This window comes from Arachis ipaensis, chromosome B9 (genome assembly GCF_059453495.1).
Source record: "Arachis ipaensis isolate K30076 ecotype BB chromosome B9, ASM5945349v1, whole genome shotgun sequence".
Taxonomy (NCBI): Eukaryota; Viridiplantae; Streptophyta; class Magnoliopsida; order Fabales; family Fabaceae; genus Arachis; species Arachis ipaensis.
The window spans coordinates 13307347-13331700 of NC_142444.1; the positions used below are offsets into that span (position 1 = coordinate 13307347).

The 24354-nt window shown below is 37.3% G+C and overlaps 1 protein-coding gene across 1 annotated transcript; it reads left to right on the forward strand.

Moving 5' to 3' along the window:
- The first annotated feature begins 17636 nt into the window (after window positions 1–17636).
- On the forward strand, window positions 17637–19485 carry LOC107619283 (F-box/kelch-repeat protein At3g23880-like). The gene has a single exon (XM_016321537.3). The coding sequence runs from the start codon at window positions 17721–17723 to the stop codon at window positions 19068–19070; it is 1350 nt and encodes a 449-aa protein (XP_016177023.1). The 5' UTR covers window positions 17637–17720; the 3' UTR covers window positions 19071–19485.
- The last annotated feature ends 4869 nt before the right edge of the window (window positions 19486–24354 follow it).

Consider the following 24354-nt stretch of genomic DNA (forward strand, 5'->3'; position numbering starts at 1 on the left):
CTTAAAATAGCTAAATTTAATTCACCTTGATTCTATTAGATACCTTGATATGTTTGTTAAGTGATTTCAGATTTAGGAGGCAAAGATTGGATTAAGGGAATGAAGAAAAGCATGTAAAGTTTGAGAACTCATGAAGAAATGATGGAACCAAAAAGCTGTCAAGCCTGACCTCTTCGCACTTAATTGACCATAACTTGAGCTACAGAGGTCCAAATGATGCGGTTCTAGTTGGGTTGGAAAGCTAACATCTGCGGCTTCGAAACGATATAAGATTTGCCATAGTTACATCGCGCATAGGGGTGCGCACGCGCACGGTACGCGGGTGCGCCGTTGGTGGCACATGACTCACTTAATGCAACACGTGGCCAGCAATTTTAGAAGCCTTGTGGGCCCAATCCAACTCATTTCTGATGCTATTTAAGCCAAGGATTGAAGAGGAATGGAGATACTTTAATCATTAGTCATAGTTTAGTTTTAGAAGTAGTTAGAGTTAGAGAGAGAAGCTCTCTCTTCTCTCTAGAATTAGGATTAGGAATTAGGGTTGGATTAGGATCTCATAGTTCTAGGTTTAATTCAAGTCTCCTTCTACTTCTACCTTCAATTGATGATTGCTACACTTTGGTTCTTCTCTCTATCCCTATTCTCTTGTTGTAATTTCTCTTATTTTGTTTCTAGGTTTTGTAATTGAGATACTCTTGTTCTCTTTATTTTCTTTCAATAATGCAATTTGAGGTAATTCATGATAATTGTGATTTCCTTGATTGTTGTTGTTAATTCTTTACATTCAATTGTAGTTAGAATTCATTCTTGTTGTGATTGACTATACTTTTCTTTTGTGCCTTCCAAGTGTTTGATTAAATGCTTGGAAGAATGTTAGACTAGAATTTTATGTTCTTGGCTTGAGAAGGTAACTTAGGATTTATTGAGTCACTAGTGTCCAATTGATTGATAGTTGATAGCCATTAACTCTAGCCTTCATTAATCCAATTAGTGGAAAGCTAGGACTTATGGACTAGGATTGATATAACTCACTTGACTTTCCTTTGTTAATCGATTTAAGGATGACTAAGTGGGATTAATCCTTGCAACTACCATACTTGTGGCTAGTGATAATGATGAAGACCCTTGACAACCAAACCTTGCCAAGACCATTTTGTGAATAAAGTTTTCCTACCATTTACTATTCACATTCCTCATCCAAAACCCCAAAATAAACAAGTCCATAACCAATAACAAGAACACTACCCTGCAAGTCCTTTGAGAGACGACCCGAGGTTTAAATACTTCGGTTTATAGATTTTAGGGGTTTGTACTTGTGACAAACAAATTTTTGCATGAAAGGATTATTGTTGGTTTAGAGACTATACTTCAACGAGATTTTATTTGTGAAATTCTAAACCGTCAAAAATTCATTCGTCAAGGTTCCAACAACCCACTTGGTGTCTTGTTTTCAATCTTATCTTGTTGGCACACAAGACAAGTATTCACATAGCTCTCCACTTCATCTCTCATTTGAGGCCAATAATAAGAAGATTCAATAGGTGCTAAGGTCCTTCGCTGACCTTGGTGACCAGCCCACTTGGTGTCGTGGCATTCTCTTACCAACTTCCTTCTCAGATTGTCCCATTTAGGAACGTATAGTCTTCTCCCTCTTGTGTAGAGAAGGTCGTTTTCTAACCAAAATCTTTTGCTCTTACCTTCTCTAGCCAACTCCACCAACTTCTTGGCTAATGGATCGTGATGCAACCCTTCCTTGATGATATGCATAATATCTCCTTCCACCATAGAAATAGCCGCTAACTCAGCCTTGCGACTCAGCGCATCTGCTACCACATTAGTCTTGCCTGACTTGTATTCGAATTCGAAATCAAACTCAGCCAAGAAGTCTTGCCACCTAGCTTGTTTGGGGCTTAACTTCTTTTGAGTTTGGAAGTAGCTTGTAGCCACATTGTCTGTCTTGACGATGAAGTGTGAACCAAGCAAGTAGTGACACCAAGTTCTCAGACAATGCACCACCGCGGTCATCTCCTTCTCTTGGACAGTGTATCGCCTCTCTGTATCATTCAACTTGCGACTCTCAAAGGCAATATGATGTCCTTCTTGCATTAGAACTCCTCCAATAGCGTAGTCAGAAGCATCAGTGTGGACTTCAAATACCTTTGAGTAGTCGGGTAGTGCTAGTACTGGTCCTTCTGTGATAGCAGCCTTCAACTCATCAAAGGCCTTTTGACACTCCTTTGACCATTCCCAAGAGTGATTCTTCTTGAGAAGATCAGTTAATGGTGCATCCTTAGCGGAGTATCCCTTGATAAACCTCCGATAGTAATTAGCCAACCCAAGGAATGACCTCAATTCAGATACCTTGTTTGGAGGTTCCCACTCTTTGATAGCCTTCACTTTTCCTTGATCCATGCAGAGAGTTCCATCTTTAATGATGTGTCCCAAGAAGTGGACTTCGTCCCTTGCAAAGGAACACTTTTCCTTCTTCACATATAGGTTATTCTCTCGCAAGATCTTGAACACGGTTCGTAAGTGTTCTACATGTTCCTCCAAAGTATTGCTATAGACAACAATGTCATCCAAGTAGACCACTACAAACCGATCAAGGTAAGGTAAAAAAATCTCGTTCATCAAGGTACAGAAGGTCGCAGGAGCATTGGTCAAGCCAAAAGGCATCATCAACCACTCATACGATCCATACCTTGTGACACACGTGGTCTTAGGTTCATCACCATCGGCAATTCTCACTTGGTGATATCCTGACCTCAAATCTAGCTTTGAGAACCACTTGGCTCTACCAAGTTGATGAAACAAATCGGCTATCAAAGGAATGGGGTATTTGTTCTTGATGGTTACCTTGTTAAGTGCTCGATAGTCGATGCATAGTCTCAATGAACCATCATGCTTCTTTTGGAACAAGACTGGTGCGCCATAAGGTGCCTTCGACGGACGGATGAACCCAGCATCTAGCAAATCCTTGAGTTGCTTCTTCAACTCATCGAGTTCTGGCGGTGCCATCCTATAAGGTGTTGAGGCAGGCGGCTTTGCTCCTAACTCCAATTCAATCTTGTGGTCCACTTTCCTCCTAGGTGGTAGTTGTTTTGGCAACTCGGGAGGCATCACATCCTTATTTTCTTCAAGGACTTCCTTGATTTTGGGAGGAACGTCTTTTCTTTTGGATGTTGACTCCTCTTGTAATAGAGCCAAATATGTAGTCTCTCCCTTCTTGAACCCTTTCTTGAGTTGCATGGCAGACAGTATCGATTGTCTGCCAACTTTAGAGACTGTAGGGACCATGCATGGAGACCCTTTCTCCATGACGCATACTACGTTGTAGTATGACATAGGTATTATATTTGCCTTCCTTTGCAAATCGAGCCCGATGACTATTTTAAAATCGTCCATGGGTGCTACTGAGAAATCCACAAGGCCCTTCCAAGAACCAAGAGTCATCTCAACCCCTTTTGCTACTCTCTTAAGGGGTTCACCCTTGGTATTCATGGATTTGAACCAACCATTCTTTTCGGTGATCTTCAACCCAAGCCTCCTTGCTTCATCAGGCGTGATGAAGTTGTGTGTAGCACCAGTGTCGATCATAGCCATGACGGGTTTTTCATTGATAAAGGCTTTGACATACATCAAGCCTTTCTTTTCTGTAGTGCTTGCCTCTTTGCCCTTCACAGCATTCATGTGTTGGATAGATCCAACACACTCAGTTACTTGAGTTTGAGCTTCTCGTTCCTCGGCGATAGATGCCAAAGTCCCTAGCTTGGGACAATCCTTTATTTGGTGTGGTCCCTTGCACATGAAGCATCCTCCTTTGGGCATGAAAGCCTTTTTCTTTTCTTTGTACTCTTTCTTTGAAGAGTATTTTCCTTCCTTCTTGGTTGAGAAACTCTTTCCCTTGTCTCCCCCCCCTTTAGTAGAACTAGGCTTGGAGGATGACTTGGGTTTAGAGTCTCCCCTATGATACTCAATGAGTGATTCGGCCACCACGATGGCCTCATCGACATCCTTAACATTCCTTCTTTGTAGTTCTTGCTTTGCCCAAGGTTGGAGTCCATCAATGAAGAAGAACAATGCATCCTCTGATGCTAAGTTGGGGATTTGAAGCGTGAGAGTAGTGAACTCCTTTACGTAGTCGCTAATCGTACTCTTGTGCTTCAACTCCCTCAACTTCTTCCTTGCTTCATAAACCACATTCTCAGGGAAGAATTGTCTTTTCAATTCCCTTTTGAAATCTTCCCATGTGGCTATGTTGCAAGTACCCTTTTTCCATATCTACGCACTTTCTCCTCCACCACAAAGTAGCATTATCAGAAAGGTAGAGAGCTGCAGTGCGTACCTTTATTGCTTCTTCGACCACCCCTTGGCCTTCGAAGTACCTCTCCATTTGCCATAGGAAGTTCTCCACCTCGCGAGCGTCCCTTACGCCCTTGAACTCCTTTAGCTTGGGGAGATCAATCTTTGTCGTCTCCCTTATAATGGTTGGTCGAGATTTTGCCTCCTCGAACCAAACTCGAACTTCCTCAAATATCTTTAAGGAATTCTCAAGCTTCTCTTTGATTTGGAGCATGCTTTCTTTGAAAGCATCTAGTTCTCCTAACACGTGAGCCTCGAGGGTCTCCTTGTCATGTTCTATCCTTTGGAAGCGCTCATCCATAGAGGATAGAACATTTTCCAACATAGAAACTCTTTCTTCTAAGAAGTTAGAGTCCTTACCTCTAGGCTCACTTGAAGAACGGACCTTCTTGCCTCCCCATTGAGAAAGAATAGTATCACTTCCCCTTTGAGACTCAACATGCTCCATGGTGATACTAGAAGCCATTCCCACAAGCGACTTGTGCTCCCTCTCGAACCTTGCTCGGATACCAAATTGTCACGGCCTTGGACACACTCCAACGCTACCGTGATGGCACTCGGTCTTAGCTCAAGAGGTTGAGTAAGTCCGAGTACCATCACGGTAGCGTTGGAGTGTGTCCAAGGCCGTGACATAATGGACTCAAAATAAACATTGTGGGCAGAATTCAAAGCACAAATTTTGGCTACTTGATGGCTCATGATTCTTGGCCCACAAACATCACTGAAAATCTTTTCCTTTGCAGTCATACCGAATTTATCCAACATTATCATGAACAACCAAACAGTACTCCTAATAAGAATAAATTATTATTTTTATTTTTAACATTTTGGATAAATTTTAAAATTATTTTTAATATTTTAATTATCTTATTTAAATTTTTAATATTATAAAATAATTTTAATATTGTCATGTCATTAATGATCTTGTTCTTGTGTGAATAACCTGGACGTAACCTCGGCTACAGGAGTCGACGTCGAGCTTTAGCCTTTAGTGCCGAGCTGTAAGCTGGGATTATGCAAGCTCTTCATCCAGAGGGGTGTCACGTCACGGAGAGGATGAACAAAGGGGGGAGTGTACCTGCAAAAGGCACTCCGATGATTAAGTTAGTACTGTGAATTCAGTGTGTCTGTTAAGGATAAGATATAATACCTTTATAGGTGGAGTATAAAAGGTCGGTTATATTACTGTTGATCATCTGAATTGAATGGTAGTTATTAGGTTTTAATAAGTGATAACGTCTGGTCGGACATTTTTATTCCAGGATGTAACGTATAACGCCGAGTTATAGCGTAAAGTGCCGAGTTATGGTGCATAAATCCGAGTTATGACATCGGATTTGTAACAGCCATATCATAGCCCTCTAAGCTTAGCCTGGAAATACGTTTTAATGAAGCAGGTTGAGCTTTTAATGAATCATTCGGCCGTTAAGTGAGTTTATAACTCGGCCGTTGAGTGTGCCCTTGGAGCCCCTATTTCAAGGTGCTTTATTAAAAAGTTAATTTATTTAGAAAATAATTGTATTAGTAGGAGAGAGAAGGAGTTAAACACGCATTAAAGAAGGTGCGTGTTCCTAATGGATATTATTGCTTGTGAGATAACTGATGTGATTGCTTAGTGGAGCCCAAAACAATTTTAGTAGTGGGAAGTTAAAGGTTTTGGAATCCAAAACGTTTTGTTGATTGCTCAAGGTTTTGTTATCAGAGTCATTTCTGAAGAGTGATGAGTAAAAGAGGTATGCTGTCTTTCTTCTCTAGTTTCTTTAATTTTTTCCCCTTTTTCGTCTTCTACTTAGTCGTTGTAATGGGTTTCGAAAGAGATAGTAAGGGAAAAATTGATTGGTCATACGACTGGGTTAACGGTGACGTTAGGAGGTGCTCGTCTCTGTTTTTGGATGAGGAAGATGTTAAGGAAATAGATAAGAGGAAGATTGTGGTGGTTCTGGGTTTGGTTGGAGTTGCTACCATGTTCTGATAGTGACCGGATGTTTCACAAGGAGAAGGGCTTTGATTTTTTTTACATGTACAGTTGTGTGTTGGAATAGTTGAGGGTGAAACTGCCTTTTACGATTTTTCAATGTCAGGTGCTTAAGCAGTTGAACTGTGCACCATCTCAACTTCACCCTAATGGCTGGGCGTTTCTTCATGGTTTTGAGATTCTGATGGAGTTCTTGGAAGAGACATCTTCAGTGGAGTTGTTTTTCTCTCTGTTTCAAGCTAAAGGTGTTTGGAAGGGTGGTTGGGTGAACTTGAATAGTTTGCCCAAGTTTGCTATTTTTAAACTGTATAAGTCATTGTTTAAAAACTTTAAGGAGATGTATTTGAAGGTTATTAATGCTGAGGGAGACTTCCCATTTTATATGGACGAGCACTTAGGTGAAAAGTTTCCGATTTGGTGGTTTTCGGAACCTCAGAATATTCTGGGGGCAGAAACAATTGGTGCAAGGAATGAATGCATCATTGAGTATTTGGTGGAAGTCGTTGATTGGAAAGAGTTGATTTCGGTATTTGACCTGCTTCAATGGGAGGATAATAGGTAGGCTGTTATAGAATATCTAGGTGAGGATTCGGAGTATTGAGATAATTGTGTTTTAACTAACGTTTTAAGTGACTTGTCTTTGTTTTGTTTTTTGCAAGAGGGAAGTATCCTAGGGTGTCTGCTGCAACTCTCAGAGCTCGGTAAAAAGTAAAAATCTGGATAAGGAGGGCTCTTCTTTAAAAGCAGAGAAGGTTATTGGTGCTGGTGAGGTGGACCAGCGTAAGCCGAGGAGGAGAAATATGATTATGAAGAAGAGGAAACAAGATATGGTTGATTTATCAGAGGAATCCGAGGATGTTAGGGATGAGGTACCAATGGAAGAAATTCAAGGGTTTTTTGAAAACCAAAAGAAATTGCATGATGTTGCCGATCATAATGTTGGCTCGTCACTGTGGGGGAAGGATTTTTCCTACATGGCTGTTGCCGACGAGGTATGTCAGACGTCGGCGGATGTGACTCTGGCGGGTGAGGTTGGTGACGTCGCCATTGATCAGTATATGCAGGTATTGGTGTGTGTTATTGTGTGATTATATTTTTTGTTGATATACATATGTATATGTCTGTTATGGTTTGTGTTTTGAAGGTGGTTGGTCTTCGGCTGGCGAGCTTAGGGCGCAGCCAAGAGAAAAAATATCGGAAGGTGGTTAAGGAAAAACAAGACCCAACATTGAAAGAAGTGTTGGAGGTAAAAAATGGTAAGGTTACTGAACTAGAAACCAGGCTGTCTGAGATTGAAAAAGAATTGAAGCTGACTAAGGAAAATTATGCAAAGGAGGTAGAGGACTTGAAGAAGAAAGAAGCCGACCTCTCCAGTATGAGTGCTCGGATGATTGAGGCTACGACAAAATTAAAAGAGATGAAAAAGAGCAAAGAGACAATTATTCTTGACTCGTTTGTTGAAGGATTTGAACGAGCTTCTCTTCAGGCTAAGTTCCTGGCTCTTGAGGTGGATTTTTCCCAGATGGATCCAGGGAAGATCATTCGAGATGGAGTTATGTTGGACGATGATGGAGCGGCCAAGGAAGAGGATGAGAATGTTGAACAGTAATGTTTGGTTGAGTTTATATATTTGATTTGACCATACTAAGTTTTTTTTAGGACATTTAATAGTAGTTGTTGGTAAACTGATTTGCTCCTTGGTAAGCTTTTGACTGTTTTTTTTTTCTATGCTTCACCGAAAAAGAAAAAGCAATCTATTTGATGATAGTTAGATAAAATTGCGTTTGAGCTTGTATGGATTGTTTTTGGTAGTTATTTCGTACGACGGTGATGTTTGTGTAGTTAGTCATCTCTACAGAGATGCTTTTGAAACTGTAGGTGTGGAATCTAAGTTGAACCTTTAGGATGGATTGATAATTCACAGATTGTGAATTATGGTGCAGAAAGATAAGTGATGGTTTTGTTGTTTTGCAAAAATTGGAAGTAATGCAGATAGGAGATGTATTTGTATACTATTGATTGACTTGAGTCATTAGTTGTTTGATGGTTGTATATGATAAAGATATAATTGGAAGGATAGGATTGTCTGATATAGATAGGCAATTTGTTTGTTTGATCGGTGATGTCCGATTTGTTTGATTCCGGATATAGATCGGCAACTTGTTTATCCGATTTGTTTGATAGATCAGTAAATTGTTATTTGATCGGTAAGGACCAATTTGTTTGATAGATCGGTAATTTGGTATTTGATAAGTGGAATCGGATGAGTTCAACTCTGAATAGAGGTCAGCAGAATGACAGCTTAACCTCAAAAAGAGATTAAAATGCTCAATGAAAGATAGAGTAAAGTAGATCATATAGGATGTTAGATGTATTGATGGACCTTTGATTACAAAGGTGCAGGTAGGCAAGCCTCGTTAAACCTCTACAAGCAAAACCCTTTTTGGAAAAAATCTTGGCAGTAGGAAAAAGAGAGTACTCGCCTGGCCCTGGCTTTTAAATGTAATACAACTTTAAAGATGAAACATTCCAAGTGTTAGGCACAGTATTACCATCTAAGGTTTGTAATCGATATGCACCGTTCCTGACGACTTTGATAACTCAGAAAGGGCCTTCCCAGTTAGCTGCTAGTTTGCCATGGTTAGGTGGTTTTCTAGCTTGTTCGGTTCATCTCAGCAACAAGTCATTTACATTGAAGGACCTTGGGTGGAGCTTCTGGTTGTACCACCGAGCTATATGCTGCTGCATAGCTCGGTGTGTGATTGCTGTTGAGGACTGGTGCACGAATTCTCACACTTCATACAACTGTACCAGCAACTGCACTGGGTCGTCCAAGTAATACCTGAGCGAGTCAGGATCGATCCCACAAGGATTGTGGTTTGAATCAAGCTATGGTTATCTTGTAGATCTTAGTCAGGCGGATAGAAAAGTTGTTGGATTTGAATGCATAAAAATGTATAAAATACTTTGTGAATTTAAATGGAACCAATGATAAGAAGATGGTTAAGGCTTGGAGATGCTTTGTCTTTCGGGATTAACTCTGGTCTTACTGTCTTCTTCAATTGTGAATGATTTTCTCTATGGCAGGCTGTATGTGATTGACGTTGGTTTGAGCAGCCGCCAATACTCCTCCAGATCTGAACCCCAGGATTAGTGCAGATCCATTCTGATTGAGGGTGAAGCTCCTGCAGTCCATTCTCTTTAGTGATCCTACTCAAAACACCACAGACAAGGTCGGATCTTCCGGATCAGAGGATGCTGCGTCTTTGGTTCTAGCATCTATCACAGAGACCCTAATCTCCCCATACTTCGGCTAAAACTGGTGTCTCGAGAAGTCCCCAACGAAGTCGTGGATTAGCCGTCTAAGAGATGTATAATCAAGCTGGTGGTTCATCATTATCCGATGAAAGACTCACTCTAAACCCATGTAGAATGTGATAACCTTATGCTAGTTCAACGCATTTATATTGATGAAGAACCAAGATACATCTTAGAATAGAAAATCAAACACGGATTAAAGAGAAACAGTAATACTTTTATTAATCCATAAAACTCAGCAGGGCTCCTCCCCTTAACCTAGGAGGTTTAGAAACTCATACTGATAGAAAATATAATGTGAAAAACGAAATATGGCAGATCCCCCTTATGAGAGATGTAAAAAGTCTTTAAATACTAAACTAATAACTAAGGATTACATTAAGGAGGGTAAAATAGTCTTTTAGTGCTAAAATCCACTTCTGGGACCCACTTAGTGAGTGTTTGGGCTGAGCTTTGATGAGATCCACGTGCTAGGAGTCCTCTAGGGTGTTGAATGCTGGCTAGGAGGTCCTCTTTGGGCGTTTGGACACTGGTCTCCTTCTTTGGGCGCTGGACGCATGGAATAGGGCAGGAGGCTGGCGTTGGATGCCAGTTTTTGGCCTTCTAATCTGAAGCAAAGTATGGACTATTATATATTGCTGGAAATCTCTGGAAGTCAGCTTTCCGTTTCCATTAAGAACACTGCATTTAGACTTTTGTAGCTCCAGAAAAGCTCTTCCGAGTACAAGGAGGTCAGATCCGGACAACATCTGCAGTGCTTTCTCTGTCTCTGAATCAGACTTTTGCTCCAGCTCCTCAATTTTAGCCAGAAAATACCTGAAATTGCACAGAAACACAAAAACTCATAGTAGAATCCAAAAATGTGAAGTTAATACTAAAACCTATAAAAATTAATAGAAATTAAACAAAACATGCTAAAAACTATATGAAAAAGATGCCAAAAAGCGTATAAAATATCCACTCATCAAGGACCGGATTTTCTCAATGGTGTCCAGGTCATTTTGCCAAGCTGTATCTGCCGTACTATAGTCGGCTAATTGAGTTCGCAGGGAGACTTGGGAGATCTCCACAGGTATCATTGCGTCCGACCCATATATCAGGCGGAAAGGCGTTTCCTTTGTGGTTGAGTAGATGGTGGTGTTGTATCCCCATATGACTTCAGGTATTAATTTGGCCCAGAGACCTTTGGAAACATCAAGTTTCTTTCTTAACGCATGTAAGATAACTTTGTTTGCAGCATCAGCCAAGCCATTGGTCTGCGGGTGTTTTACTGATGAAAAATATTGTCTGATCTGTAAATCCTACAAAAAGGAGGTGAATTTATGATCGGAAAACTAGCGACAATTATCAGTGATAATGTGCTGAGGTATGCCGACTCTACAGATAATATATTTCCATACAAAGGAAACCATTTTTTGTGAGGTGATTTTTTCTAGAGGTTGTGCCTCTATCCATTTGGAAAAGTAATCAATTGCTTCTATTAAAAAATTTACCTACCTTGCCGCTAAAGGGAAGGGATCGAGGATGTCGAGCCCCATTGATTGAAGGGCCAACTTACCTCGGAACTGTGAAGGAGTTCGGCTGGAAGGTGTGTAATTGGACTGTGCTTCTAGCAATTGTCATAGCTTTTCACTTTTGTTTCACAGTCTTGTTACAGTGTTGGCCAAAAGAAGCCAGCTCGGAGTATCTTCAAAGATAAACTTCGAGCTTCGAGGTGTGTGCCACAGATTCCCTCGTGTGCTTCGGCTAGCGCAAGTTCAACTTCTGACCTGGAGAGACATTTAAGCAGAGGACGAGAAAATCCTCGTCTGTATAGGCAATTGTTATATATCGTAAAAAATGAAGCTTGTCGGCAAAAGTGCCGAGTATTTTCGATATCCTCTGGTAGTATCTCTGTCCTGAGATAGTTTATATAGGGTGCTCTCCAATCTGTATCATGTTCCAGACTTAAAATTGCTGTTAGATCTATACTTGGGTTAAGTAGTGTGGATTGGTAAAGAGATGATGTGGTTGTTTGAGTATTGGCGAGTTTAGATAGGATATCAGCTCGGTTGTTGTTCTCCCGAGGTATATGTTGAATTTCACATTTAGAGAATTTTGAAATTAAGTTTTGAACGACAGTAAGGCATTGGATAATAAAGGATCTTTTACTTGGTACAAGTTGTTTACCTGTTATACAATGAGCAAGGAATCACAGTATACCTTAAGTTCGGTGATATTTAGATCGACGACGAGTTTGAGGCCAGCGATGAGAGCTTCGTATTCAACTTGATTGTTACTTGCTTTGAAGGAAAGGTGTAGAGATTTCTCTATGATGTTACCGTTTTTGTCTTCAAGTAAAAATCCAGCTCCATACCCTTGTGGATTAGAGGAACCATCGATGTACAAAGACCATTGGGTTGAGTCTTCGGTGGAGATTGGGACTGTGAATTCGGCGATGAAATTGGCTAGATATTGAGATTTTACAGGACCTCGTCCCTGATATCTAATGTCGAACTCAGAGAGCTCAACCGACCATTTGACTAGTCGGCCAGCTAATTATGGTTTTTGTAGAACTTGTCTTAAGGATTGATCTGTGTGAACATGGATGATATGGCTTTAAAAATATGGCCGAAGTCTTCAGGCCAAGAGCACCAAGGCTAAAGCAAGCTTCTCGATCTTCAGATATCGAAGTTCGGCATGTTGTAGCGTCTTGCTAGTAAAATAGATCGGCAGTTGCTGCTTTTGTCTTTCAGCAATAAGAACAGAGCTTATAGCCCAGTCGGTGATAGATAAATACAAATAGAGTTGTTCCCTTTGAAGGGGTGTTTGTAAAATAGGTGATTTTGAAAGAATTTCTTTTATAGTCGTGAAAACTTGTTCACATTCATCAGTCCAATGAAAAGTTTTTTTTTTCTTTTTTAATGTTTGAAAAAAACATAAAGATTTTGAAGCTAGGCAAGGTAGGAATCTAGAGAGTGCAGCAAGTCTCCCTGTTAATTGTTGGACTTCTTTGATAGTTTGTGGGCTCGTCATATCCAACACAGCTCAGCATTTTTTTGGATTGGCCTCAATTCCTCGGTTTGTGAGCATGAAGCCGAGAAATTTGCCCCCTTGTACACCAAAGGCACACTTCCTGAGGTTTAGCCACATGTTATATTTTCGGATTTGATTGAATATTTCTGCAAGATCGTCAAGATGGTTGTGATCGAGCTTTGTTTTAGCTACCATATCGTCGATATAAACTTCGAAGTTTTTGCCAATCTGTGCGGCAAATACCTTGTCCATAAGTTGTTGATATATTGCACCTGCATTCTTGAGACCAAATGGCATAACTTTATAACAGTAATTTCTGTATTCAGTAATAAAAGCAATCTTACTTTGATCGGATGGATGCATTAAAATCTGGTTATAACCAGAATATGCATCCATGAAACTCAGTGTTTTATAACCTGAAGCATTATCTACTAAGCAATCAATAGATGGTAAGGGATAAGAGTCTTTTGGGCATGCTTTGTTGAGATCGGTGAAATCAACATACATGCGCCATTTACCGTTATGTTTCTTAACCATGACAACATTTGCCAACCATGTCGTGAATCTGATCTCTTGTATGAAGCCGGCGTTGATTGGATTCTTGGTTTCCTCCAAAGAGGCTTGCTTTCGTTCAAGGCCGAGGTTTCTCTTCTTCTGAGCTATAGGTCGGACCGACGGGTTCAGTGCCAACTTATGAGAAATTACAGATGGGTCAATGCCTGGCATATCTGTAGGGGTCCAAGTAAATAAATCGGCATTCTGTTGTAGAAATGTTTGAAAGGAGGTTTTCTCTTTCGAGCTTAATGTGGACCCGACGTAAGTGAATATTTTTGGGTTATCTGCAAAATAGATTTTGTGTAAGTCCTCCGTAGGGGTTGGTCGGTCAAGAATGTCTACCCTTGGAACAAGGTCGGCCAAGAATGGGAGTTCATCTTGATTGTTGATGGTGTGTACATGTGCATGCATATTTCGGTTAGGTCTTTTGAAGCTATTGTTGTAACATTGTCTGGCTTCATGAGTATCACTGTGAATGGTTGCAATAGTATCATCCTGTAAAGGAAACTTAACACAAAGATGAACTGTAGAAATAATAGCACCGAACTTATTCAAAAAAGGTCGGCCAAGTATCATATTGTAAGGGCTAAAATGGTCAACTACTAAATATTGAACATCTGAAGTTTTTGATAAGGGAACCTCACCTAGTGTGGTTTGTAACCACACGGATCCCGATACGGGACTATTTCACCTGAAAAGCCGACCAGGTCTCCAGTGGAAGGTTGGAGCGTGTTGTTGCTTAATTTCATCTTCTGAAAAGTGGAATAGAAGAGAACATCGGTGCTGCTCCCCGGGTCAAGTAGTACCTTTTTTACCAGGAGATCTCCAAGTTGGATGGAGATTACCACAGGATCATCTAGATTTGTTGTAGCTGTATTGAAGTCGGAAGCTTGAAATGTCATCTGAGGGAAGTGTGAAGGCGTCTGAGGATTGTGTGGACTGGCTTCTATTGATAACATAGCTCGGTAAGAGCGTTTCCTTGCCCAGCTTGTAGCGCCTCCACCTGCAAAACCTCCAGAAATATAGTTAATAACTCCTCTTGGTTGTTCAGGGTGACTTATGCTCGTCCTTTCTTTGTCTCGGCCATGCTGTCCTGCCGAGTTATAGTCGACAGTAGAAGGGTACGACGTTGAATAAAGCCACCGATGTATTTATCGAGATGGCCTTGTCGAGCTAGTCGCTCTAGGAGGTCTTTCGCGATGACACACTCATCAGTGGTATGGTCGTGCTTCTGGTGAAAAGTGCAATACTTCGATTTGTCTGCACCTTTCGAATCTGGATAGTTGCCGGCCTTCCGTGGAGGTTTGATCAATTTGGAATTTAGGATCTCCTTAATGATGTCGCCGCGTTTTGTATTGAACTGAGTATAGGATTCATAACGGGGGGATGGCTTGAAGCTTTTTTTGTTATCCCGCGGTTTATATTCTTCTTTGTACTGGGGCCTTTCTATTTTCCGAGCTTGTCGGAGTTCTTCAATGTCAATCTGGCCTTTCACTTTTTCACGGAACTCGGCCATAGTTTTAGGTTTGGCGATAGCAATAGCTTCCTGGAATTTTCCTGGTCGGAGTTTGCTTTTGATGGCGTGCAATTGCACTTCAGGGTGGAGATCTGGTATACTCATAGCCACCTTTGTGAAACGTGTCATGTAATCTTTGAGGCTTTCATTCTGACCTTGTTTGATTGTGTTCAGATAGTCAGAATCGTGTAGGTAGATAGCTGATCCAGCAAAATGCTCCTTGAACAGCTTTGACAGGTATCAAAAATGAGAAATAGAATCTGCAGGCAAAGAACAAAACCAATCAAGTGCAGGATTGTCTAAATAAGATGGAAAACAACGGCATAAAACTTTATTAGATGCACCGTTTACTATCATTATGGATGTAAACTTTTTTATGTATTTTTTTGGGATCGCCTAACCCGTCATATGGGGTTAAGGTGGTTGGTAGGGTAAACCTTCTGGGCAGCACGAAGTTCATCACCTCGGCCGTTAATGCCCCAAGAGAGTCATCTGGCTTGCCATCCTAGTTTTTTGGCCGAGCTTTTTCGTTATGCACGGGTTGGGCTCCTTCGTTCCAAACTTCTTCGTTTCGACCTTCTTCATTCCAAGCAATTTCTGAGACATGCGTTGGATCAGACTAATGCTCAGCTTCTTCAGTTCGTTCTTGACGTCCGTCATTATTTTCGATCCGAGCATTAGTTAATCCGGCTATCTGGTTCGCTATTTTTTGATTTTCTTCCGCCATACGCTGGTTGGCTTGTTGCAACTCAGTCGCCATTCGGAGAATCTCGGATGGTATGGGTGGGGGAAGATCAGCCATGGGCAAACGCAAAAATACTGAGGCTGATAAAAAGGAAAAGATCTATATTTTCGGCCCACGGTGGGCGCCAATTGTTCTTGTGTGAATAACCTAGACGTAACCTCGGCTACGGGAGTCGATGCCGAGCTTTAACCTTTAACGCCAAGCTTTAGCCTTCAGCGTCGAGCTGTAAGCTTGGATTATGCAAGCTCTTCGTCCAGAGGGGTGTCATGTCATGGAGAGTATGAACAAAAGGGGAGTGTACCTGCAAAAGGCACTCCAATGCTTAAGTTAGTACTGTGAATTCAGTGTGTCTGTTAAGGATAAGATATCATACCTTTATAGGTGGAGTATAAAAGGTCGGTTATATTACTGTTGATCATCTGAATTGAAGGGTAGTTATTAGGTTTTAATAAGTGATAACGTCTGGTCAGACATTTTTATTCCAGGATGTAATGTATAACGCCGAGTTATAGCGTAAAGTGCCGAGTTATGGTGCATAAATCCGAGTTATGACATCGGATTTGTAACAACCATATCAGATCTGTTAATAGAATTGACAGTAGAACAATATTGATACAATTTTAAAAGATTAGAGACTTAAATATGATGAAAAAATAAATAATATATTATTACTCTTAAAATAATTACTAAATCAAGTAAAATAAAAGTGAATTTCAACAGAATAAAATGCATTACGAATTCAATATTTTTACTCATCATAAAATACTTATAGAATGATTAATAAATAAACTTATAAAAACGAAAAAATAAGACATAATACATATACAATAAAGTATAAATTATATCTTTTTATCACCAATGTACCGAACTTTTTAAATATTTAATTTAAATAAAAATTTATTTTTAAATTTAAAATAAATTTTAATTTTATTCTTCAATAATATCAATATTTTTTTCGTAAATTATTCAATTATTTTTTAATTACATCTAAATAAACTATTTTTAATCACATTACTTTTATTTTAAATAAATTTATTTTTTAAATTTTACTCTTAATCACATTATTTTCATTCTAAATAAATTTATTTTTGACTAAGAGTAAAGTTTAAAAATAAATAAATAATTATCTATCATAAAAAAATTAATATTATTAAAAAATAAAAATAAAATTTATTTTAAAGTTAAAGATAAGATTAATTAAATTAAAAATGAAAGAAGTTTGGCATGTTAGAAACAAAAAAAAATATAATTTATATTTCATTGTGTATATAGTATATACCCTGCTCATTTTTCTCTTTATATGGAAGTTTATCTATTAGCCATTCTATAAACATGAGTAAAAATTTTGAATTCGTATAGCATTCATTCCATTAAAATTCACTTTTATTTTACTTGATTATTAATTCTTCTAAGAGTAATGTATCATTTTTATCTCTAATATTTTTATCCTATTTAAGTCCCCAAAATGATTTCAATGTTATCGTACCATTAGTGATCTGTTAACAGAATTGACGATAAAATAATATTGGGACAATTTTAAAATATTAAGAATTTAAATATGATGATTTAAACGTTAATAACAACTTTAAAATTTACCTTTTTCTCATATTATAACAAATAGACTTCAATAGTTAGAAATTATAATTAGTAGTAGAATAAGTATCTAAATAGTCATATCAATTATATTATGTTTTTATAATTATTTACGTAATAAGTATATTTTTTTACATGGTAATACATAATTGAATGGATTCATAAAAATCTTTAACGAGTAAAATATATTTATTATTCTTAAAATTTGTTAAAAATTTTAAAAATATTTTTAAATTTTATTTTTTAAATTTTTAATTTGTATCAAATATATTCTTGAGAGTTAAAATTTTAAAAAAATTTAAAACCAATTCAGTAATAATGCAAAATAATTATTTCTGATATACTTATTTTAAAAGTTATTCTTATGAAATTGTTTTAATCATAATTTTTTTTAAAAATTAATCGTAAAAAATATATTTAATGTAAATAAAAAATTTTTAAAACAAAATTAATTTTTTTTATTTTTAATAAACTTTAAAAATATATTTTATCCCATCAAAATAAGAAGAGAAAAATTATAAAAAGATGGAGACGATGTTACGAGGTGGATCGACGAGCTAACTAGAAGGTAGAAACTACTAGATTCGACACAAACACCAGAAAGAGAAGGATATTATAGTTTCACTGTGTCCCTAATACGTATGAGGAGGGGTCCGATTCATGATGATGATGATGATCATCATGATGCTGCTGTTGCGAGGAAGGGGAGGGTGGTCACAGCCACCGGGGGTTGGCCGGAACTGATCCGCTGTACCACGACAACACCACCGCCTTCACGGCTTCCGCCTATCCTTCTGGACGAGCTTATAGAGGAAATACTGCTGAGGATTCCGGCGAGGTCTCTTGTTCGATTGAGGGACAGAATCTGCAGTTCATGGAGAACCCTAATTTCCAGTTCCCAATTCGCCAAGCAGCACCTTCGACGTTCAACGACGGTGGATCCAACCTTGACCCCCCCACTTATTGCCTACTATTGCATTGGCTACGCATGCCCGACAATAGGAGTTTTCTCCGTGCCATCTCCGGTGGAGAACCCTCCCCATGAACCCACTAAAGTAGTTCCCTATAAGGGACGACGCCCCCGCTCCATCATTGACTCTTGCAATGGATTACTTTGCTTGTATAATGTAGAGCGTGACGACGGAGGATTGCGCCATGGTGCCATGCTGTGGAACCCCTGCATCGGATCCACATCTCAGCCGGTTGAAATCGGAGGTCCCTTATCCGTTAGCGGATTTGGTTATGATCATGTGAATGACAAGTACAAGCTTTTCGGGAGAGTATATAAGAAATCAGGCGAATATGTCAGCAGAATTATCACATTCGGCCCAAATATTACCTGGAGAACAATTGAGGATTTCTCATGTAGCATGCCTAGCCCACACGGGACGTTTTCTCTGGTATCGTCTGTTGGGATTTTTGTGAATGGCACTGGCACTCTTAATTGGATTTTTCACGATTGTTTTAGGTATGTCGTGGTTCGTTCCCTTGACTTGGTGAAAGAGACTTATAATCAGTTTCCCCTTCCCGATAGGGATTTAGATGATGATTGCTTTATGAGTCCCCATTTGTGTATCTTGAGGGGCTGCCTTGCTGCTTGTTATGAGAATAAGAGAACTCATTGGACTGTCTGGCTGATGAAGGAGTATGGAGTCCCTCAATCTTGGACTAAATTGGTCGTAATCCCCCACCACCCGCTACTCGTTAATCCACTGGCAGGCTCTCCATTACAGCCAATCTACATATTCAAAAATAATGTTCTTCTGGCAAAAGCTCCCAATCACAAGTTTGTTTTGTTGAACTTGAATGATGGCAGCATAGATTTTCCTAATATTGACAGCTCAAATGATGGCATGCCCAAACTTCGTCCTTTGTCGAAGGGTTTAAGTTCAAGGAACTTTCAACTATGTCATGAAAGCTTAGTTTCACCCTCACACCTTGGTCTTCAAAGTTGCTCATCTGAAATGCGCTTGGTTAAGCCAAGCCTATAATCTCTTTAACAAGGTTTGCTTTTCGGCTACTCTTTTAACATCCTTTTGGTGAAGGATTTCCTACACTTAACTGTTGAATCCATAACTTGATTATCATTATTGTATTGCCCTGTTTTTTGTGAAATGGGCCTATTTTATAGGCTCTGTCCTCTTTAGGATTAGCAAGTTGGCATCACAGTATTTAATAATGTTTTGTGATCAGGTGCATTGTGAATCTGGTTACACGATGTATTTTGCTTTATTAGAATATGTATTTATCATGAGATGCCTGTCTAGTTAAGGTTTGTATCAGTTTGTTTTCACAAACTGGGAATCTGCAGAGGTTCACGAGCAAGTGCTATGTAATGCCATATTTAACATGGTAATATCCCATCTTTGCTGAAATTAATTTATTAGAGAACTAATTCGAATGTAAGAATGGTTTTACAAGCGTTTTTGGTGATAACTCAACTAAGTTGGCTCAAATCCTGCAACAATCACTCACATAACATGTATCTTTTTCGCGTTTTCTCCTTGTATTGTTGATACTTGATACGTTTTTCTTTTAGGCAAATTCTACAGGTGTAGATTTGTGGTGGCAAATGGAGATGAAGACGGTGTAAAATATTTAGGGGCTCATTGGTTTGTGTCGATTTCTGTTTTTATTTGTTGAAAATAATTTTTATTTTCAATTTTTTATATTTTAGAAAACGCAATTGGTTTGTGAAAAGAGAAAAGAGAAGTCAGTCCCAAACGTTGAAAAGAATGAAAATATGTTTGGTTAGTCTATTTTTAAAATGTATTTTTAATATTTTATATTTTAAGATTATAATTTTTATTCAATTATAATTTTAGTTATTTAATTTTTATTAAGTTAACACTAATTTTTATACAATATTAAATATGAAATAAGTTGTTATTTTAAATTAATTAATTGTATTCATAATAAAAAGAGATTATTTATTAAAAATAACGATAACAAGTCTAGATTATATTATTTTTTAATATATAGACAAAGTAAAATCACTACTAAAACTAAAAAATAACGTATAAAAGAACAAGATATAATCATGGCATTTGAAAATATAATGTGAAAGGAATATTTTAAAATGAAAATATTTAAAATTAATATTTTTAAATACAAAAATAAATTATATTAATATTAAAAATAAATATAAGGTATAAGTATAAAATAAATAAAGCATACAAAATAAAAATACGTTTGAATTTGATCTTGAAAGGGGAGCGTAGATAAATTTACATTGACATCTTTACTCCTGTTGTCAATTTCACTTGGTGTTTTTTTCTTTTTCGTGATCAATGTATAAAAATTTTAGAAAAATACTAAAGTAAAATTTAAAAGACATTGAAGATTGAAAGAAGTTTGACATAAATAAAATAGTTGAATGTAACAAACAAAAAATAGAAATCAAATTTCATATGATTTTGTATTCTAATTTAATTTATAAAAATGGTAAAAATTTGTAAGTCAAACAAAATTGTATGGTATGGACCTCTTCTACCTTTGTAATACTCTTAATTTAGTTCCAAATACTTTCTTACTTTTCTCTGCATCAATTCTATTTTTGCATTCTCTAAAGAACATATTTCTTGTTCTTCAATCAATCAGATTTTCACTTTTCCTTTATATCCAAAGCCAAGGTTCTTGTTGATCCATAGCATCTCCATCTTTAGCAAGCATGGCTGCCAATTCGAACAACAGCATTAACAATTTGTTTCAACACAATTTCTCACTCAAATAAAGGTCACTCAACCCGATTCAAATAAACTCGGAGAGAACAATCACAAAGACATGGGAGCAACAAGCTCTTGCTACCATAAGAGGATAATGTCTACAAGATCATTTGCACAAAGAAAAGATTCCACAGCAGTTTGAAAATTAAAAAAAAAAAAAAAACAAAGAGCAGGTACTGAATCTGATCAATATACTCAATAGATTTAGGATGATTAGAATCTTATATCATGGTTATTGGCTTGGATGGATTTTGTCTTCAAATAAAAAATGGTAGGGTGCACTTATAGTTATCAGATCTGGGAAAAGATACAAGCTTATTTTTAAGAATCAACAAAATTGAACAATTGAAGAATCAGCTGAAAGGATCAAGGAATAAGGACTCAGCATCAGATTATATTTCCAAGATCAAAACTATTGCAGATTCTCTAGCAGGTCTTGGAAAACCTCTCAAAGATAAAAAGCAGATACAAGCTAGCTTAGAAGGATGAAATGAAAATTATCAAATGCTTTTTACAACAATCAACTCAAAACCAGAAACATATACTCCTTGTGAGGTTGAAACTCTCTTGTTAACACATGAAGATATATGCTGGAGAAGTTTAGAAAACAGAAACTACAATGAGTTTAAGCCAGTCTTGCTTAGTCATCATATCCTATCATTCCAAATTTCAATTGTGGCAATGGAGGGCGTATAGGAGGAAGAAATGGTGGTAGATCATTCTACCAATCTCCAAAACTATAGTGTCAAGTGTGCAAAAGAATTGGCCATATTGCTTGACACTACTCTCACATATTCAACCAAGAAATACCACCACCTTCTCAGCCTCAACAATCAAGATTTGACACCTTTGACACTAACTCATCATCCTCTTCATTATCACAAGGCAGTGCTACACCATCTATTCCACCACCACTAGCACCATCCTTTCACAATCCATCAGCATATGTTGTTGTGCTTTCTTCTATCACTGACCCTTCATGATATCTCGATTGATTTAGGAGCTTCAAATCACATAACATCTAATCCTTTAAATTTGCTATCTGGATCAGAATACAATAGTCTTGATCAGGTGCAAATTGGCAATAGAACAGATATCCCTATTGCACATGTTAGTCATGCATTGTTATAGCTGATGTGGCTGAAAAAAGGTAGCTATATTGGTAGTGTTCTAAATCATGTACACGCCATCTTACAGGGTCATCGTAGAACCTATGTTGGTTCTATGTTAGGAAAGATATGGTACAATGCCTTAGGAATGTGGGGACACCCAACCCTCTTGTTTTGATTGATGAGATTGACAAAGTAATACATTGGTAGTTGGTTCAATTTATTTAAATTGAGTATTCTATTCTCCCTTAGTATGAAATAAATATGCTGCATGATTTTTGTTTTATGGAGCTTTCTTCCATGAGAAAAGTATAATATGGTCCTTTATGATTCAAGATTCTTTATAAATCATAGCCATTGGATTTTTGAATGGATGACTAAGATTTAAAGCTTTTATTAATAATATAATAATTATATTTATATTTAAATATTTTTATAAATAACTCTATTTTAAAATTTTATTTTTGTCCTTTATCCTCTCTTTTCATTTTTTTCTCCGTCACTTCCTTCGCCGTGGCTGCTGTAGTCGCTGAAAGGAGGAGCGCGACTGCCACGAGAAGCCGCCGCCGTCGTCATCTTCGCGGGTTGCCTCTGCGTGCGCTGTTTTTGCCGACATTCATCCGCGTCTTGCCGTCGCCATCTGTGGAATCGCTAGGCCGTCGCCGTTCGCCACTTCCAGTGTCACCACCAAGTCAAGAATGAGCTAGAGGGAGAGAAATCCGTTGCAGTCGATGCTATTCAGTGGGGGAGGAAGAGCTGCGACAACGAAGGGGAGCAGGAGCCGTTGCGGTGGTCACCATCACCGCTGTTGGGTAACAGTGGTCAGAGCTGCCGCTAATAAAATCCGTCGGAATTTCTGTCTGAAAAAATAATAATTAGTTCTAATATATGTTGGTGGTGCGGTGGTAAGTGTAATGATAGTAATAATAGTTGTTGGAAGAAGATGTGAAAAAAGAAAGATGGTTGTTAAAAAAAAATGTGAGAAGAGGAAGACGAAGATATTTACATAATTTATTATTTTATTTTATAATTTTTTTTATTTAGACCACCAAAAAACTAAATATACTTTTCTCATCTAAGACAACTTCTTATTTTATTTCCTAAATGTTCTTTTAGAATTTAGAAGGATAATTTTGGTATTTATATTTGTTTTATTCAATTGACAGTTAAGCAAAGGACATGCTGGTGATCTAGCAAGTGTCTTGCTAGAGCTCTTGGATCCGGAGAAGAATGCTAATTTTCTGGACCATTTTCTTGATGTTCCATTGATTTATCAAAGGTAAAATATTTGGTAGCTCGAATGGCCCCTTTGTATTATTATTTTATTCAAATTTTGTTAATACTTAAAAGAAAATAGGCATTTTAATGTCGCATCGTCAATAAAAATTAAAAAGAATTGAAAGTAACAAATAAATAAAGAAATGTAAGATACTGGAGGCAAAATAAATTGTAAAAATTAAAATAAATAAAAAATTAAAGAGAAGATGAAGAAAAAAATGTAAAAGAGAAAAATAAGTAAAAACAGAGAAATTTTATTAATAAAAACAGGAAAGAAACAAATTACAAATGTTTGAGTTCAGAGGAATTACTTAAGATTTCCAATTTTACTCTGTGATGCCAATGGACTGAGAGCGTTTTGAGTTTTTAAGTGTTTTCGAGAAAAATTGAACTCCCTACAAAATGTGCCTAAAGCTTTATTTATAGACTAACGTGAAAATTTGAATGACATCCGTAACTGTCCCCACTCCTCGTTTGATGCCAATTCAAAAAATTAAAATAAATAACCAAACTGTTAAATGACCTAATTTAATTAAAATAAACATAAATATTATATACAGAAACATCATTATAGGACTAATTTTTTTTCATAATTTTTTATAAAAATAATATTTTTTGTTTAACATAATGCCCCAAGATTTTTCACTTGAAGTCATATAGTGATTGAAAGTGAAAAAACCTTGTTATTTATAGCAATAAAAGTATATATAAGCATGTATTTATTTATTCTTTTAAATTTATTACTATTTTTTATTTTATATATATATATATATTATTTATTCTTGTTAGTTCCATTTTTATCTATCTCTTTTCTATTGTTGATTTAGAGAAACCCTAACCCCTCCAAAAATGGTGTGAATAATATCTCTTGTATTATCTATGAGTACTAGAATCTTACTCTTATTCTGAAGAGCATTCTCTTTTTTTCTTTTATATTTCTTGACTCAAATTAAGATTTGACTTTCAAACCCTTATTCTTCAATTCTACTATTTTTTTTTTATGTTTGTTTTCTTAATTTGATTATGAGCTAATTATATTATTTGATATATTGCTGATATTTATAATTATAGATGGATATTTTTTTTTTAATTATGATCTTGTTCAATATGTTCTCTGTTCTTTAAATTACATATATGCTCTACTGTATTAAATTTTATGAAGC